Source organism: Nesoenas mayeri (assembly GCF_963082525.1).
Source record: "Nesoenas mayeri genome assembly, chromosome: 1".
NCBI lineage: Eukaryota > Metazoa > Chordata > Aves > Columbiformes > Columbidae > Nesoenas > Nesoenas mayeri.
The window spans coordinates 69,414,239-69,434,352 of record NC_137541.1 but is presented as its reverse complement, the minus strand read 5'-3'; the positions used below and the strand labels follow the sequence as shown (position 1 = coordinate 69,434,352).

Genomic DNA, 20,114 nt, shown 5'->3' with positions numbered 1-20,114 from the left:
GTCTGTTATGTTACTGGTCCCATTGCAAATGCTAATTGAAAGTTTGCTTTGGCTAGCCCAGCTCCTGGGGGTCTCCTGGGCCCTCCTCTAGTAGAGGACCAAGCTGTCCTGCAGTGGAAGCATAACATGGTCATTCTCCACAGGTAACCTCTTCTGGTAGCTACTGGGCCCTTGTGGGTAGCTCCTCTATGTGTGAAGGCTACAGGTGTAGTCAGGGTTGTTTTATTATTGTCTCTTCCATCTCCACAAAATCCTTATTGCAGGCACGTCTGCGGCTTTCACTATACTGCAGCAGCCTTCAAGCAGGAGCTTAACTGTTTCCCTGATGAGATGTACAAGCCCTCCCCCACCGTCTCTGCAGAAAGGTTGCCTGTCCCTTCTTCTGCCTCACTTTCCAAAGCTGCTCTCTTGCTCTCCCTGAGGTGTGCAAAACCTGGCAGTAATATGATGAGACAAATCTAATTTGGCAGCTTCCAGTGTTGATCTGCTGTGCACCTCCCTCTACCCTATCTCCCGATATCATCATGGAACCGCTCCAAATGCAGCTTTAAACTTTTCCTTTCACCTGTCCAAATCCCTTGCAAGAAAGACAGGGAAGTAGAAGGTGGGTCTTTGTGCTTAATAAGAGGAAATTTGGTGTTGTGTACATCTGTAACAGCACAGTGCACAGGATTTCTTCTTCCCCTCACAAAGCATGGGATTGAGTTTGAGAATCTTGCTGTTCAGACCTTTATAGACTATCCTGTCTTTAGTAGTAGTAAACCTTCCTTAGCCATCAGCTTATGTCCGAGACCACCCATCTCCCTAGTCTCTCTGCTCCTTGAGAGCCTGTTTTTGAAAACTGTCTGTATTAGGTGTGATAAGCAATATTTTTCTAGTCAGGTAGCAGGAGAGGCTTAAGTCTTGTAGCAGGAAGAGCTAAGAGGGAGGGTAGCATAAGGCGGGCCTGATGTGATCATGGAGCCCTCTTTAAAGAAGGGGTAGACGTACCTATTGGGGGTGAACACAGGTGAAGCTGATCCTGCCTTGGATGAGGTGGCCTCTTAAAAGTTTATGACCCTGCAGCTTTCTGTGCTCTGCCAAGGTCTCTTGTTTCTGTGTTGCAGCTTCTTTCTGACAGTCCTGTACCTTCACGTGTGCAACAGTTTCAAAAGATGGTTTAGCAGCACCAAAATAGTTGGCTGTTAACTGACAGCAGTAAGACATGGAAGAAGACCTATGAGACCTTTCTGAATGGACATATGTCTCTGAAACATACTGTTTGTTGAAGCTGTAATTATTTACAACTACTTGCTACTTGGGGGGGAAATTCAAAATTTCTAAGTAAACCTGGTTTTGTAAGAAAGATTGTCTTTTCTATATATAAATATATATATAAAGATTCTATGAGAAAAAAACCCAAACATTCAGGAGCAAAGTTAACTGATGAGTTAACTCAATTAGATAACTCATTTTTTCCCCATTTTTTAAAGCTATAAGATGATGAAAATCCGCATGATTAAAGGCTATATAACACCAGTTCTAATTCCAGAGCACAGGCTCATTGCTTTCAGAGCAGGTGTTCTGTTTCACTTGATGTAAGGGAATATATAGGCTAAACCAGCTTCTAGGTCAGGCGTGCCGTGTCCATGGAGTTAACTGGGACAATTAATCCAGATGTAATCATGCCCTTATTGCTTTTACTTTCTGTGTGGAAGTGGAAAAGGTTCCTTGTGACTATGGAGCCACTCCAGATCACCATTGATCTCAAGGATTTCTCTTCCTATGCAGAGACTTTCTCTGTTTGTGAGTCTCCCGAGTTGAAGTTGTCACACAACGCCCCAACAGCAGTTGAAACTCTGGGGAAAAAAAAATGCTATTCTTAAAATTGTAGGGAAACTAGGAATGCCAGAGAAAGAAAAAAATATAGATTTGGTTGTCTGTTTGGCTTTGTTTTTTTTCATGAGCTTCGAGAACAGTCCAGAGCCACAGAGCCAGGCTTTGAGGCTTTTTTTGCTAGTGAACAGCTGGTGGGCTTTTACCTGAAGAAATGTGGAATGGTTTCTCTGACCAAAAGGTGCAGGACTACACATTCATGTCTGGAAACTTTGACATCTGTAAGATGGGATGAAGGATGAGAACACTGAAGCTTTATTCAGGGGCAAGTCTGACTGTGGCTACACATTGCAGCAGATCCTTCAGGCCTCGATTACAAGCTTGAGTATGACTGCAAGGGTACCCAGTGGATGTCAAGCAGCCGAAAGCAGCAATTTATAAGCCATTTCTGATAAGCAGGGGACAGAGAATAGAGAAGACAGGCTGGAATACTGGATAAAGTCTCCCAAAATCAAAAGAAAAGGGAGGGAAGCCACTAAGGTTTGCCTCTTTGGTCTTTTAAGTTAGGAATTGTGGGTCATGGGATAGGTAGAAGCCAGAAAGATAAAAGCGGTGAATCAGATTCTACCATATTTTTCAGAGACATTTCCCAAATGTAAATTCCCTAGTGCTTTGTCATGTCTGAACTTCAAATGCAATAATGCATGGGAAATTCCACTATATCCTTTGGGAAACTGTCCAACAATCCTAAGATGACTTTTTTACTTGCTTAAAAGAGCAGAGTAAATGATGATATACAGGCTGTTTCAAAAGATGGTCCCAATTAGAAACCACTGTATCTCTGCAACCACGAACTGTCAGCTATTGCCTCGATGTTGTCTATACAGCAGGTGGAAGGACCATAGAACATTTACAAAAAGGTTACTAAAACTTGGTAACTCATTAAACCATTTGTAATTTTTTTGTGTAATTGTAACATATTTGGTCCATCATTTTGAAACACAGTTTCTCTTGGTAGTCTGGAGATAAGGTCCACACACACCAGAGGTTTTCTAAACCTATGTGGTTTGTAGCCTTCAAATATCTTGTGTCTTGTGTCCTGTCCTAGTTATTTGTTAATCAAATTCTTACTTTCCTACTTGTTAATCAATTCCTGTCATCAGCTGCGATAAGACCCTGTGAGATTGGTAAAGAGAGCCATCAGCTTCAAAGTACAGGCCTTTTCCTATAGAAATAAGAGATCTCTAGGACTCAGCTAGCCCCTAGAAGAGGTCGTGAGTATTAGTCCACCATGCCTCACAAAAATTAATGGACATTTTGATGATTTTTCTTGCTCTTTGAATGTTCTTTTAAGTCAATTAGATCCACCATAGCATTCTGTAGCAGTAATAGAAAAATGCATTTTTCTTTAACAGGATGTGTCACTGATGGAGTCTGAAGAAACCAGTGAGGGAGGTACCACTCCCCCAGAAGCCAGCAGCACCAGGGGGGAAGCCTGGGATTCTGCAGCAGTCGACAGAGAGCATCATGCCCTTCATGCATCAGCCGAAATGAGCACCAGCCCATCTGACTCTGCAAAGGGAGCAGAACTCAGCACTCCCGAGAGCTGCCTTTCTGCTGCAGGAGAAGCAGCGGAGATGCTGGGCAGACCCTTTAACCCTGTGCAAAAAGTGCCAGGAGGGCTGGAACGAGAGCAAGGTGATGCAGAGCCTCCACAGGGACTCTCAGAACTGGAAGGAGAAATGCTTCTAGAGGAGGGTGGACTGGATTGTTCTCTGAAACATAAGCAAATAGAACTGGTTGACTTGGAAAGCAGCCAGGACTGTTCCTCTCTCAGCACAGTCCAGGATGGGCCAGTCCCTGGCAATGCCATCCTGCAGGCTGTGGACTTCAGCACTGAGTTTACTCAGTGCCAAGCAGAACAGGCTTGTCATGGCTCAGATCCTCAGGCCCAGCATTTGAAATCGTCTTTGGCTGATGATATTTCCTCTCAAAGAGACACACTTAAGTGCTTCTTGGTGTGTAAAACTGTTTCAGAGGGGCATTATAAGGCTGAACCATTTCTGGATAAGGTGTCCACAGATTCTTTGCAGGAGGTTGATGCTGGTGCAGAGCAGAAGCAGAGCAGCAGCAAAGTGGCATCAGCAACTGATGAGCAGCCTACTTCACAGGAAGAAGTAGAGGACATGGCTAAACCTTACATTTCTGAAGATGCTAAAGAAAGCATAAGAGCACTCCAGTGTGTGGAAGAGAATACAGACTTGTCTTCTTCCCACCAATTGTCTTCCAGCTTAACAGATGACAGCCAAGTAAGTTCACTACAAGGAAAAGGCAACATCTCAGCTGGTGAAACAACAAATAGCAGCATGGTCAAAGACCAGGGAACAGTAGTTGTTTCTGAAGAAAACTCATCCACTTTTAAATGCCTTCATGTTGAAGGTGATCACAGAATAACAGAGGGCAGACCTGCCTTTCCAGCAGAGAGTGCCTGCCAAGTAAAGGATACTGCTAAAAAAACTGGAGAAGTGAATACTTCACAGCATAAGAAAACAACACAGGAAGAGGTGTTGTCTGAACTTCAGCAGAAAGAGGAGAATGAAGAGTGCAGAGAGCAGAATCTGTTGGAAGAAGGAAAATCTTTGGATCCTAAAGATCAGAAAAACAAGGAACAAAATGAGCAGAAACAACAACTACAGAAGGAAGAGCTCAAACTGGAGGCTCTAGCATCAGTTTTCAGGTCAGAGATACCTTCTGTTCCCAGGCATAATGTGGACTTGTGTGCTTTGGAGAATATTGTTTTGGCTGAACAAACAGGACCAGCATTTCCTCCAGGGGAGCCTGTCTCTGTGGGTCAGCATCCCAGTGAGGATGTACTGCTGAAAGCTTATGTCACAGAAGCAGGTTCTGGATATCAGCCACCCACTGTCAGTCCTCTGTCCTCACATAATCTGAACCTAGTGGGTGAAACTCCAGTGACACCTCCACACATATGCCATGTCTCTGACCAGGCAGAAGATCTAGAAGACTCTGGCCGCTTTTCCATTGTTGGTCAGGATATTGGAGAAGCTGACTGGGATGACAGGACAAGACTGGGCAGGGAGAATGAACGCAGTGAGGGGCATGGAAAGGCTGTCCAGAGGTTTGATAAAAGAGATGCACCTTCTAGCACAGAGAGCTCAGAGGCTTACGTTCCAGCACTCCCTTCCTCTGCTACCAAGAACTTGGAGCCACCTGGTCCCATAGATATTCATCCCGTTACAGGAAATTTGGGAAAAGCTGAGCTTCAGGACTTCATTCCAGCTTTACCGTCAGAGCTTTCATCTGTGGCTTCAACATCTGGTCCACAGCAAGACGGTGCTTGTGAAACAGCCTCTGTGACCCTTGAGGTCTGTCCTAGCACCAGCCTGAACAAACTGCTAGACACTGTAGAGAAGCCAGCCAACCAAGCTGCTTCTGTACGAGGGCAGAACCCAACATTAGAGGAAACTACTGTTGTACATGCTGATCCAGGGGAGTCCAACATTTCCCATGAACTCACAGCTTCTGAGGGAGGCTTTCATGAAAACCTTAGTGGCCCATCTTCTTTCTCTGTAATATACCCGAGCTGTCTTCCTCTAGAGGGGAGCCTTCCTGAAGATGGGAGGACGGCAGCTATAGTTGCAGGGCCTCTGGAACGACCCCAAACACGAGACAGGACTTCCACTCCCCTGAGCCATCCAGAGACAATTCAGCAAAACTCCCCAGAAATAAGTGCCATTATCCAAGGAAAAGAAATGGGAACAAATGTAAACCATGAAGAACAGCAAATGCCTGTATTTGATCAGTCTGACTGCAGTTTAAACCAAAAAGAGCCAGCATCCAGAATCTCCAGTGTCCTGAGCACCCTAACTTGGCCCTCTGAAGAAGATGGTGTCCTTGCTGTGAACCAACAAGAACAATCTCTGTCCCCTGTGTCCCACTCAAGCCTACCTCTGATGTCTGAGCTTGATGCCAAACAGCTTCCTCATCTTCCTTTCCATGTCCAAAGCCCCAGTCAAGCTCAGGCCCCTGCACTTAGTGCAAATCACCTTCCCCAACCTCGAGCCCTTGATATGTCCCAGCCACTGGCTCCTGTACCCCACTCGAGGCCACATCGCAACTGTGGTGTGGACAATAATAAGTTACTAGCCATTCACCCTACTATAAGCCATACTTTCCGGACTGCTGCCTCTGTTTCTCATTTTAACACTGTAGCCTCTGGTTCTGATGGAGATGTAGCAGAGAAAGATGACCTTGTTCCAGAAATTAGAGAGTGGGATCTCGGTGATTCAGGAACCCATGATACAGAGACTTCTGATGACTCGGGGGTCAGTTTGTTGGGCAAAAGCTTTTCTGCTGTTGGAAATGAGGCACTGGCTGTCTGCTCTGACACCAGCCCTGAAACAACGGATCAGCACATGGATATACAGTGTGGAACATCCTCACCTGACCACCCTTCTTGGCCCTCGCTAGAAAGCCTGATAACATCCACAGACTCCAAGAGCAGAGACTCTGCACAACCACTTCCAATGCTAGCATTCACCAATCCAATCCATTTCCTCCAGCTCAGCCCTCCATCACCACCAACCACCAGAATGGCCTGCCAAGAAGAGGAGGTCTCAGGGGAGTTACGATGGGAGCAACAGACAGGCTTCTTCGGTGTGGACACAAAGAATATCCAAGTTCCCCTGGCAAACACAGAGAAAACAGAAGGTGAGAGGAGGGTCAAGCAAAGGCTGGAAGGAGAAAGAGGAGAACACCACTTGGTAGCTCAGCCAAAGGAAGAAATGCCCAGACACTCACCTTTGGAAAAATCATCAAGTTGGCCAGACAAAAAAATGAGCAGGGTAGTTACACAGGAGCCAGCAGCAAATCAAGAAAACACAATTAAACGCCGAGTAAAAAGCAAGGATTGGCACCGTCAGGGCCTGAAGAGGATGTCAGTACCACCTGACATCTTGCAGGGTGAGTCATTTCCTCCATCCCCCCCCAGTTTATTGCAGATATCAAAAATGTAGGATTAAATTAAAGAGGCAATGTGATGAGAGCTGAGAGCTCAGCATTGGTCTTGTGCCTTTCTGGTAACATTCCTCTACTCCAGCCATGTAGTCCTGTTTGCTGTCCTTCCCCAAGATCCCCCTCTCTGCCCGCCCCTAGCTCCTCTCTGCTGTCCTGTAACTAGTGGATCCTGCTTGTCCTCTGGGCTCAGTCACCCCATTTTACAGTAAGACCTGCAACAGGTTTTATCCCATTTCATGAATCTCTCACCCCTCGACTTTGCATCCAGTTTCTTTTCTTGTCCCTTCTCCATGTTTAATGATCTGTCTCACCCTTACTCAGTAACATGACCTATTTGGGCCTACCTACATGAATGAGTTTCTTGGTGGGGCTCAGTTCAGAACTTATACTCGTCATCTCTGCTGCCATCACATGGCCATTGCATTTTGCTGCACTTGTAGCAGCCCATTTCCAACCAGTAAGGAAGACAAATGCACACACCCTCAGTAGCCCACATCTGTTACATCATGTTTTAGTTCCTTGTTTATTTGCTACCTCCCTTCATTTTGCAACTGACACCTTTAGGTTCTAATTTGACATTCTGAAAGAGATGATCTTCCTGAGAACGTAGGATTGGAGATTACAGATAAGAATGCAAATTTGTCAGATCCAAGATCCCAACTTGTATAGAAGCCAAATCACTGATCACAGTATCACAGTATGTTTGAGATTGGAAGGGACCTCAAAAGATCATCTAGTCCAATCCCCCTGCTGGAGCAGGAGTGCCTAGGTGAGGTCGCACAGGAACATGTCCAGGCGGGTTTTGAATGTCTCCAGAGAAGGAGACTCCACAACCCCCCTGGGCAGCCTGTTCCAGTGCTCTGTCACCCTTACTGAGAAGAAGTTTTTTCCTCAAATTTAAGTGGAACCTCTTGTGTTCCAGCTTGATCCCATTACCCCTTGTCCTATCATTGTTTGCCACCGAGAAGAGCCTGGCTCCATCCTTGTGGCACTCACCCTTTATATATTTATAAACATTAATAAGGTCACCCCTCAGTCTCCTCTTCTCCAAACTAAAGAGACCCAGCTCCCTCAGCCTTTCCTCATAAGGGAGGTGCTCCACTCCCTTAATCATCTTTGTTGCCCTACGCTGGACCCTCTCCAGCAGTTCCCTGTGTTTCTTGAACTGAGGGACCCAGAACTGGACACAATATTCCAGATGTGGTCTCACCAGGGCAGAGTAGAGGGGAATGAGGACCTCTCTCGATCTACTAACCACCCCCCTTGTAATACAGCCCAGGATGCCATTGGCCTTCCTGGCCACAAGGGCACAGTGCTGGCTCATGGTCATCCTGTTGTCCACCAGGACACCCAGGTCCCTTTCCCCTACACTGCTCTCTAATATGTAATTTCCCAACCTATACTGGAACCTGGGGTTGTTCCTGCCCAGATGCAGGACTCTACACTTTCCCTTGTTAAATTTCATTAGGTTATTCCCCGCCCAGCTCTCCAGCCTGTCCAGGTCCCGCTGGATGGCAGCACCGCCTTCTGGCATGTCAGCCACTCCTGATGTCACAAATGGAAAACATGCATCTTCTGTAGTGCAGCTCATTCAGACAGTACTTGCTGTCAAGATGCATATCTGTTCTTTATTATAAATTCCATGATCTTTAGACATACTTGCTTCTTCTCAGCTCTTAGTTTATTTTCCAAGCTCCACAACATGCTGGATTTTTGGCACAGAGGAAAAGTAGGGGAGCCTGGAGGGGTGTAAAATGTTTGGCAGCACTTGAATCAAGATTTGTTCATGTGTTTGACCTATAATTCTTGGTTCCAAATTTTAAAACGTTCAAGGACACACTGCTGACTTTCTTTTGACCCATACTTGCAGCTCAGTCTTTGCGCTTTCTTCCTTCTCCTGCTTCCAATGAATTTTATATAGAATTTCTTCACACCATCACAACACGAAAGAAAAATCCACACTTTCCTGATTTGGTATAAACAGGAGATAATGCAAGCAGCAGTTCATGAATGCCTACAAAGTACATCAATGTGAGAACTGGATTACAGCATTAATTCTCAGGCCACATCCCTTCTAAAACTCTTGACAGGAATGACTTTGTTAGATGCCCAGCATTTCTGCCCCAAGAGTCACCGAGAGTTTTTGGGGCTCAGCATCCATAGAAGAAAGTCTTAAGGCTTTCAGGCATGGCTCGTGACTTTGGATCCATTGATCCTCTGTTGCCTGGCCCAAGTTACTGAAAGGGGAAAGCAGCACCAAACAGAGCCCACAGGCAGTGGTGTGACTTCACCTGGGAAGCTGGAGAGGAAAGTTCTTAGTTACTGTCATTGCTGAAAAGTGTCAGCCTTTTTCTTTATATGAAAAGCAAATGTGGCCAAGTAACAGATGTAAAGTATAAGTAATGTCAAGGATTATTAAAACTGGAATGTTTCTGACCCAGAAATAAAGGTCAGGAGGGCACCTGTACTCCAACCCAAGACTACCACATCACTTAGGTGAGGTATAGGTAAGTGGTATCTGTGTATCATTTGGATTGTAGCTTGACTTTAAAAACAGACTTATGTGTTTACTTTCTAATTGTCTTATACACAGAAATTCCTTCTGTTCCTTCAGAGGAAGAAGCTCACAAGGCACACAGGGAACCACCAGTCAGTTCTGAAAGAGTAATATTGCGGTAAGCCTCTCAGACCCCTTAGAATTTGCCCACATCCCTGTGTAGCACAGTCGCCTGATGCTCTCCATTTTTCATGAGGGACCAAAGATGTTACTAAGGAGTAGAAAACTATGATGAAATTACTTAGGCCTGTATTTCAGTCTATTTCCCCTTGGAGAGTACCCCACTGCAACAGAAGTATTTCTGTCCCTTTAGGACAGTGTTTCCCTTAAGCCAAACTGTTAAGTAAAGCATGTGGAGCTTGAGCTTGTTGGAAAGAGGGGTCCTTGCTGTGACAGATCTCCTAATGAGATCTGGATAAGCCATCTCTGGCTCTTCATTCACTTCTTGTTTCCAAATCCTTATTCCCTGACAGAGAGAAGAAACCTGCAGATGCAATGGAGAACTTCAAACGCCGGCACTCCAAGCTGATAAACTCCTGTAAGTACCTTCTGCCTGAAGTGCTGTGGCAGACCCCTCTCCTCCATCATCCCCCACCCTTGCAGTGTGCACAAAGGAAAGGGGCTCCTGCCACGTGGTGGCAAGGAGGGGGCATTAGAGAGCAGTGTTCTGTGCGGGCAGTGAAGCCGGAGTCCTGCAGGACACTCAGTGAGCTGCTGAGCTTTGCTTATAGAAGTTACATGTGATCTAATGTATTCAATTATCCTAAACTGAGACACTAACAGAGTTTTCTCCAGGTTGAAGCAGAGGACAAGCAGCTATACTGTAGAAAGTATAAATGTATATGCCTCTCTTCACAGCAAGATTGCTGTATCAGGAGTACAGTGATGTGGTTCTGAACAAGGCCATTCAAAGCCAGAAGAGAGTGGATTCTTTTGCAGAGGATATAGAGTCGAGTCTCCCAAGCTCCCCAAGGCTACGGAGAAAAGTGCTGTCTCCCCAGGACTCATATTTGCAACGTCTGTCAGTGTCATCTAATGCGTCCCTCTGGCAGGACATCCCCATGATACGGGGCAGCAGAATGCTACTCAATATGTCCCGTGATGAGCAGAAGCTGCAAGAGGTAATGGACAGATGGGACAAGGTAGATGGGTAGCCTGTAGTCAAGACAGAGTCCTCAGAAGGGTGATAAAAGTGTAGAGCAAAAATGTCTGATCTGAGAATGCAGGTGGTTGAATGCAGAGGTCACTTCTACGAATGTAAGTAGTATGAGGAAGTGGTACCAGTGTTTGTGAAGCAGTACAGTGCTGAAGTACAGAACTGTAGAGAAAATGAGCACTGAAGGACAGACTCTGGACCATATTAGTAACTTCATGAAAATAGACATGGGGAAATTGGAACAAAATAAAACAAGGAATTTTGGAGCATGTTCAATGAAAAAGAGAATGTTAAAGTAGAAGACTTCCAGCATTCTCCCACATATAAGCTGATGAGAGATGCTAATAAAACCACAGTGTATTGTAGTTCCTGTGGTAGAGCATGAGTTTACCAAATTGACCTGTGCGAGCTGCAGGGCTGAGAAGAAACAGGAAGACGTATGGGTTCAGCAAAATGGTACATAGAGAAACTGGGTAAGGAAAATGAGAGGAACTGAGAAGTGGATGGGAGGATTCAGAGAAAAAAGGAGAAAATAACTGAATGGGAAACGATGAAGGAGAAAAACAAGGGTGATATGGATGCTGGAAAATTTATGGGAGCGTGTTAAACGGGAAACCTACTTAAAGTGGAGTTGAAGGGGAATAAAAAGTAAAATGGGAACAGGTAGCTATTTTTAAGTCACACCACAAGTTTCTATTCTAAAGAAAGACAGCCTATGTATAATATCATGCTTGCCTTTCATTCCTAAAGCCTATCTTCTGTAATTACACACTGCTTATGTCATGTGCTGGGAGGTTTCCTTCGCCTGTCTCCTCCGTAAGATTCATCAGACTTGAGTAGTCTACTGATGCTGTGCTCCATTCTTTCATCTCTCAAGGCCAAGTTTGAGCTGATAATGTCTGAGGCTTCATACCTGCGCAGTTTAAATGTGGCTGTGGATCACTTCCAGCGATCAGCAGAGCTCCAGGCAATGCTCACCAACCAAGAGCGTCAGTGGCTTTTCTCCCGCCTTCATGATGTACGCGATGTCAGCGCCAGGTGAGACATGGACCTTTACTTCCAGGACTAACACCCTCCATGAAGCACAGACACAGCCCATCATTCCATTCCATGACATCTTTCATTCCTGTGTGTTCACTGGCCTTCAAGGTACATTGCATACCACTGCTGCCCTGAAAGGAACATTCACTGTTTTAGGTGACAGGGCAATGTAAATCTTGGTGTTAAGTCCCAGATATATGGAGCAATTGTGTGCAGAGCTCGTTGCAGGAGGTCAAAATGTTCAAAATGCTCCTGTAGGTGTGCCGTATTGGCTTCAACTAGAAATAAACTTGACTAATTAGACCTCGGCCAAAACCAAATGCAGCTCCTGCCAAATACAAGAGAGAAGCAGCAGCTGCACGAGCCCTGAACAAAACTAAACAAAACAAAAAAAAAAAGAGAGAGAGAATAAGTTACAACCATCACTTGACAGAACCTAATGTGAATCAATTCAGCATAAGTCATAAAATATAGACATGACCCCACATGCAAGGAATCCTATATGTTGTTGGATTCTGTTCTGCTTTTCTCCTGCAAGGCTTGGCTACGTATATTGCTAAGTTAGTAAGGTTTGCCGCTACCTTTTCCATTTCTACTAGTGAGGTTATTCTGGTAATGTCTTAATTTTCAGTTGTTTCCTGACCATGTCTTTAGAAGTAGCAAGTATGACCTCTCAGGAACAGAGGTCTTTTGCCTCTGGTTCTTTCTTGCTGATTTATAGCCCTAAGTTGTCATTGTGCAGGCCTTATGCTCTCTCTAGAAGTAAAAAGCTGTCTTGGACTTACATACAAGCTGACAGGATTTTAGTGGACTGAGGACATTCCTGCTTTAGTAAATGACACTGTTATTTCCCTCTCCTTTTATGGCACCACAACTATGTGCTGCAGTTTCCTCTTTGACTTGGAGGAGAAATTTGAGGAGGACATGTTCACCTTCCATGTGTGTGATGTGGCTCTGAAACATGCCCCTGAGTTCCGCAGGGTGTATCTACCATATGTAACAAACCAGACGTATCAGGAGCAAACCTTCCAGCGATTACTGTAAGTTTTCTCCTTTGCTGCCCCCTTCTCCTTTACTTCCTTGCTGCACCTTGAATATTCATGCTTTCAAATGATGGACAATACGGCAGGTACAGGCTGTTGGCCAGTGCTTCCACTACATTCTCAGAAGAACAGGCAGGAACCTTCTTAAATTCAATAGCATTTGGGACAGCAGGACATAGCTGCTGCAGGCTTTTCTCCCATAGCTCTGTCTACTCTCCACTGAATAGAGCAAAAATGACTGTCCTGGATAGTGGTTTTCAGACTACTAAGAACCAGAAAGTGACAATTTCAAGTGAAACTTTCAATCTGAACCATTCTGTGATTCTGTAGTTAAGAAAAATATGGCTGCTGTCAGTAAGCTTGAACTGGCTATCCAGGAGTCTTTAAAACTGATTGAAAATCCTAGGACCACTGTTGGTCTGTTTTGCTCTGGGTGGTGGAGTGGAACATCTCTTGCCCTCCTCTTATGTATGTGGTGGCACAAGCAAGCATTGCTCAGGCATGGGCCTAGTCCTGAGCAAAGAGTTCTGGCCACTTCTGCACTGAGTGCTTCCCTTTGCAATAACCCAATTACAGTGAAGCTACAGTGATTCCAGTGGAAGACACTGCTCCCAACAGGCTATGCAGGCACCATCTCTGGGTTCTGCTGACCGGGAGAGATCTAGTGTTGCAAGTGATTCCCTTCAGGGAAGGCTCATTTCCACACAGAGGACCTCCAGGATATTGTCTAGGGCAATGTCTACTGGGCCTACAACCCTCTTCCACATCTCTTCAAGGATGTGGGATTGGCTATTCTGATATTACTCTCATACTTTGAGCCTTGTATGTCCTACTGCCCAACACACAAAACTGGATGGCAGTGACCCAGTCTAAGAGGGTAAGAGAGACATTACGGGGGAAGGCAGCTCCTCTCAGGAGTAGCAAGAGAGGGGAGGCAGCTGTTTCCAGATCCTGAATACAGGCTCTGGAGCTGGACCATTCAGCGTAAGGGAAGAATACAAACCACCACTCTCTCTGTGAAAGGTGCCCTACTAATAGGGGGAATTGAAATGCAGATGTTACTTCTGGCTTTTATTCCAGAGGGCTGTGGCAGAAAGAGGAGAGATATAACAACAGTTATACTGCTGTCTTTCTATAGCTGTTAGAGACCCATATTTGCTCTTCCTCAGCAGAATTGTGCAGTTTCTTGACATCTCTTGGCCCAGGGACAAAACCCAGCTCTTGGGAGTGTTCCAGCACTCACTGAAATCTGATATTAAGAAGACTATTTATGTGTTCTGATGCCTGGATGTCTTCTTTCTTTACCACTCACACAGAAATGGAAATGCAGGGTTCCAGCAAGTCCTGGAGAGACTGGAAAGTGATCCAGTATGCCAGCGCCTCTCACTTAAATCCTTCCTCATCCTCCCTTTCCAGCGCATCACTCGACTCAAACTCCTCCTACAGGTAACCATGGTGATTCTCTGCTTTCCTACAGTTTCTCTTAAGCTGACCCTTCTTTATGTCTGAAGGTCATATAAATATATGCTGGCTCCGGGCACGGGGGGAACAACGGCATACAGCCTTTCGTGTTGCACCTCTGACAAGTTTGGCAAGTTGCTTTAAAGCCACTCTGTTGCATATATTGTGAATATGCCTTTGCAAAAACAAACCCGTTTGTCATTGTACAAATGCTTGCTGTGCATTAGATCAGCACCATGAATTGGATATAATAGCCTCTGTGAGGCAATGTAGTTTATATACCAGTTAGGATTGTGTTGCAACACTACTTCAGTTGTACTCCAATAGATGATTTATGGAGTCTTCTTGGAACATTGTTGATTTACATTTTATTGAACTTTTTTGGCTTCCTGCTAGGAAAAAAAAGCAAAGGTTCCTTGGCTGCCCTCTGGAAGGCAGCCTGCCTCTACTCTTTGCCTGCAACATTGACTAAGAGAAGACTTCCAGACAGGGAACCAGCAAATTGCTAAGGAATTCATTTTGAGCTCTTTCTATGAAATTCTTTTTGATTATTTGAGCCTTTTTTGAACAGGAGAAAAGAAGTATTAGGCAAAGAACAATTCTTTTTGTAAGGCTGTTTCTGCTGGGATTAGTGGTTGCTTCCTATGCCATCTAACTTGGATGTGATAGTTAATATGTTTTAGATTTTGTCAGGGATGCCCTGTTCAAAGCAGCTTATCAGTGACATTCTGCATCTCAAATTTCTGGCCTTGTTATTTCCACATCTCTTTACCTACTATTGCTTTAGTTTCTTTCGAGGCTGGCATCTTGGTGGCTCCTTGTTTCTCCTACCCCTCCCAGATACACATGTCTAGCATTCTCTATTTACATTATGAAAAACATCATCTTTCATGCAGAATATCTTGAAGAGAACTCGACCGGGGTCTGAGGAGGAAGTGCAAGCAACACAGGCCTATGATGCACTTGAAAAGGTAAGACTGTCAGCCCATCCTGCAGCTTTGCAGAAAGGGATCTGGGGGTTTTGGTTGATGGTACCCTCAATTTGAGCGACCAATGTGCCCTGGCATCCCAAAGGGCCACCTGTATCCTGGGTACGTTAAGCACAGCATAGCTGATGGGTCAAAAGAAGTGATTGTCCCACTATACTCAGTATTGGTGTGGCCTCACCTCGAGTACTGTGTGCAGTTTTGAGCTCCACAATGTAAGGATATAAAAATACCATGATATGTCCAAAGGAGAGTAACAAAGATAGCGAAGGGGGATGACTTGCAAGGAGTGGCTGAGAATACGATGTGAGGTTTGTTGAGCTTAGAGGAGACTGAGGGGTGACCTCATTGCTATCTACAGCTTCCTTGTGAGGGGGAGGAGAGAGGGAGGTGCTGATCTCTTCTCTGGATGCAAGGGAATGGCTCAAAGCTGTGTCAGGGGAAGTTCAGATTGGATATTAGGAAGAAGTTCTTCACTGAGAGGATGATCAGGCACCAGATCAAGCTTCTCAGAGAAGAAGCCATAGTGTCAAGCCTGATGGGTGTTCAAGAAGTGTTTGGACAACACTCTTAGATATATGGTTTGACTTCTAGTTTGCCCTGTATGGAGTCAGTAGTTGGACTTGATGATCCCTGTGGGTCTCTTCCAACTCAGCCATGGTTCTCCACAGCCATGCTGCATCACACAGCTGCAGGGCACCTAAGTGGCCCAGTCCTTTTCATTGATCCTCAGCCTTGTCAAGGGCCCTTATCGTTGATCTTCACCAGTAACAAATTACTGTGTTCATGTGATTCTCCTACATGTGCAGTGGTAGCTGTGAGCAGAAAGCACTAAAGCAGGAGCCAGCTATGGTGAAACTGAACCTGCACTAATGATTTTGAACTACTTTTTTTCTGGACTCACTCTTTCCAGTCTCTTAACCACCATTTCCCCTTTGTGTTCCTAATCTTTGTCTCTAATTAGTGATCAACTCTTACCCTAGCCTCTGCAAGAAAATCATGCTTTAAAAGAAAAAAAAAGAAAAAGAAAAAAAATGGCAAGGCATTACTAGTTTACATCCCTTCCTCTATCCTATTTATTAGAAAGACAAGATTTAAAGTCTTCTGGGACAACTTGCTAGTTAAAATTTGCATAGCAGCATAAGGTGGACTTGTTTCTTGGCTAGCTCCTTTTCTGTCTAGTGATCATTTGACCTTATTGGAGTGTCAGTTCCTTCCTTACAAACTTTCCCCTATTCGCTAACTCAAACCTAAAGACCATTTCAACATGACATGTACCTCCTTATAACTCTTTGAACTGCACCTATGTGCTGCACAGCTCCCAAAACATTTCCATCTAAAGTGGGTAGGCAAGATGTCATACCTGAAATCCTTAGGCTCCAGCTGTGTTAAAGCCAGCCTAATCTCTGTAACACTGATATGCAGCTGTTCTGTATCACCTCAGGCAGCTATGTAGGCAGCTTTTACAGGCTGAAGTACCTCTGTTTCTTTGTGTCCTGTCCTCACTGGTACTGGCAACAAGATCAGGGTTGTGAAAATCAGGGCTGATGTTTAACTAGTCAGCCTCTCGTGTTTTCAGTGGAGCATCTAATAAGAGTTGCTTCCAAGTGACCAGCAATTCAACCTCTATTACCTGGGAGAGATGTCTCTAGTATCCCCCCACAGAATCCAAAGTTAATAAAATACTTATCACAGAGACTTCATCTGAAGAATATCTTCCTTAAGAAAGAAGGATGATCATTATAGGTATGGAGAAGTTTAGTATGCTCACCTAGAAAAATATTTTTTTGGCAGGAGGATGCCCAAGGAGTTGTCACTTGCAGTGACTCTTGAGGGTCTCCTGGGAATGGTACTGATCCCACCAGGCAGTTCTGCTCCCACCTTACTGATTGACTGTTTTCCTCTGCAGCTTATCAAGGATTGCAATGAAAATGTCCAGCGCATGAAGAGCACTGAAGAGCTGATCTACCTCAGCCAGAAGATTGAATTTGAGTGCAAGGTGAGCTTGTCCATTCCCTGGGCCTTGCTCTAGCCTAATGTATTTTCTCTCTTTCCTCACAAAGTCACTTGTGCTTACTTTTTGTTCTCCTCTCCAATATGCACGGAACCATTGAACCAGAATATCATATACAGGTCAGCTCTTTATCAGTGTTTCCCTTACCCAGTTGTTCATGTCAGCTTTGAGCTGAGACTGTCTACCATGACTTATGGCTGTCCAGCTGGGAGATGAAAACATGCTTCCTCTAGATAAGGGCAAAAATGCAAAACCAAAACTCAAAGCTACACATTTCCTTGTTAACACTTGAAAGGAATGTTCTTTTCTTTCTTGCAGATATTCCCACTCATCTCACAGTCGAGGCGACTTGTGAAGTGTGGTGAGTTAACAGCACTGGACTTCAACAACCTGAGTCCAAAATGGAAAGTCACCACCCGTCCCATCTACCTACATCTTTTCAATGACTGTCTGCTCCTGTCTCGGCCGAAGGAGTGAGTGCTTCAACACAATTCTCGCTGCCCCTTCTAAAATACCTGTCTCTTTCTGGGTCTGTGCTTTGGTGAAAGAGTCCTTTCCCTCTGCCTGCCAGCGAGTGGCAGCACTTGTCAAGTCACTCTCCTAATCCTACATTATGTGAGTATCATGCAACTATATGGAATCTGATATTCCCAACTCTTAATTACAACACATGATAATATAACAAGGTATCTTCTGGTCCCTAGTGCAACGCTTCTACTCTGCTTCTCCATCTCTTTAATGTGAAACACTTCAGTAATAACCATTTATTCTAGTTTTACTTAGTAAATAATTTCTTCCTAAAGGACAGTGTGAAGATTAGTGAGTATGCAAATCATGGGTTTGTCAAGAAACTAAGAGAGTTGTTGGTTGGTTGTGTTGGGATTTTGGAAGGGCAGTCTTGTCTTTAAGCTGTAAGCTGTCAAATAAAATTCTAACAGGACAGAGCTCAGTATTTCTACTCTTTTCATTAAGTCCCTTCTCTCTTTGGCCTTCTGAGACTTCTAATAGGAACAAAGCTTGAGATGCCTGAAGCAGATGAAGACTCATTAAAAACTTTTTGCTTTCCTGACATCAGAAATCTACATAGACTCACTTTGTAACCCACATCACCTCAAAACTCACACCTTGTTTTGTTCCTCCTCTTTACCTGCAGGGGTGGACGTTTTGTCGTATTTGATCATGCTGCTTTCTCAGATGTGCGTGGGGAGAAGTGCGAGATGAAACTACATGGAACAAACAAAAATGTTTTCCGTCTCTTTCTACTTCAGAATTACCAGGGAAAGAGAGTGGAATTTTTGTTTCGTACAGAGACACAGTAAGAGCTCAAGGTTACCCTCAGTATATCGCATTACCATAGCCAGACACCTCCCAGAAGCCTGATGCTTGCCCCTCAGCTGCCCAAATGCTGAAATTTCAAATGCAGCTGCTGAGCAGAGGACTTGAAAAACATCCTCTTGCCATAACAAGCCCCTAATGAACCACCTTGCTCTTCTCTCATCATAGCTGCTCTGCAATACTACCACACTATGTCATACCGTCAGCCTTCAAAAATGGGAGGTTTTGCCTTTTCCTCCTACCCCCTTTCTCCATTTTCTCTGTTTTCTGCTGAGTACCCACTTCCTGACCCCTCTTGAGAGTAAACCTGTACACACACCCCCCAGTTCCTGTCATCAGACTGCTGTCCCTCACGTTGAATCCTGACACCTATCTGGTGATGTTTTCCAGCAGTGAGAAGCTGAGGTGGATCTCTGCTTTGGCTCCTCCGCGAGGAGAACTGGACCTCCTGGAATGCCCTGGTGAGACTGCTCTGCTACTACAGCAATGGGGGTGGGCTGGCTCAGAGGAGTTGGAGTCACTGTGAGGTCGAATATCCCAGAAATTGCTCTGAGGTAGAATACTTACTTTTTTGTAAATAGATAAGATTTTCAGGGGCTTTCCCTCAGTGCCAGGTACTGCCAGTTATTTTATCCATTTTTCCTCCTCATATCAGACAGAAAACCTACAGTGTCCCAGTTCTGTGCTCTTTAGTATGTGGGCAGTCCCTTATCCCCTACCTCCACCGGGGCTGATCCACACAGTTTTATTATTGCTTTCTATTAATAGTATACCATTTTGATCTTTCCTCCCCTTTAGATGCACCACAGGTTCAGTGCATAAAGACCTACAAGGCTCGAGAAAATGATGAGCTGGCTCTGGAGAAAGCAGATATCATCATGGTTATGCAGAACAGCAATGATGGTGAGCAGAATGAACAATGGCTATCTTAAATTACCTGTAGGAAGTTGTAAAGCTCTAACAACACAATTGAGCTTCAGATGGAGCCTCTTATTCCTGACTGTTGGATTGAGGGGATGAAGAGGCTCTTCATTAACACACTTTATTTGGAAGCTGGAAGAGGATCTTTTAATTTGATCTTAGGGCCTTGTGGAAGGGTGGGTGCTTTTTGGGAAGAACGAGAAAATGTTTATTTTTCTTGATGTTGTGCTTTTCCTCATACTGAAGGATGGATGGAAGGAGTAAAACTTTCAGACCGGGAGAGAGGCTGGTTCCCTGCAGAACATGTGGAACTCATATCCAGCAAACAGGCACGGCAGAAGAACCTGAAGGAGGAGCAACGTGTAAAGAATGCTAAGCAGCAGGTCTTCTGCAAGAAATAAGACACTACTTTGTTTGGACCTGTACAGTCTCCCTGCCATGGGGAAACCATATTTTTGTTTTTATATTGTGCCTCAGAAGAAATGCCTCTGCAAAGAGCATAATACAGCACTTTGACAGAACCAGGTGCTTTTTGCCAAAGAAAGCAGGAATTCAATCAGGAAAAATCATTCACTTCCTCTGTGTCACCAGGACTATGGCAGCAGTAGGAGGAAAAAAAAGTTGCATATATTGCTTGCTTTGTGGTAGTAGGGAGGAACTTTGATTGGACAGAAGTCTGGGATCTGGACTTCTGAAAATATGTTCCTGTTTTTGCCACTGACAAGTTGCAGGACCTTGGGCAAGTCGC

At 44.7% G+C, this 20,114-nt stretch overlaps 1 protein-coding gene across 1 annotated transcript; it reads left to right on the top strand.

The window, feature by feature from the left end:
- Positions 1–2,106: 2,106 nt before the first annotated feature.
- LOC308038573 (uncharacterized protein) lies at positions 2,107–19,767 on the top strand (the record flags this gene model as incomplete). Its single annotated transcript, XM_080341258.1, has 15 exons — positions 2,107–2,214; positions 3,231–6,798; positions 9,446–9,527; positions 9,883–9,947; positions 10,268–10,530; positions 11,443–11,603; positions 12,494–12,646; positions 13,966–14,095; positions 15,007–15,081; positions 17,006–17,095; positions 17,429–17,583; positions 18,264–18,425; positions 18,836–18,906; positions 19,244–19,348; positions 19,613–19,767. The coding sequence occupies 15 exons, from the start codon at positions 2,107–2,109 to the stop codon at positions 19,765–19,767; spliced, it is 5,343 nt and encodes a 1,780-aa protein (XP_080197384.1).
- Between the last annotated feature and the right edge of the window lie 347 nt (positions 19,768–20,114).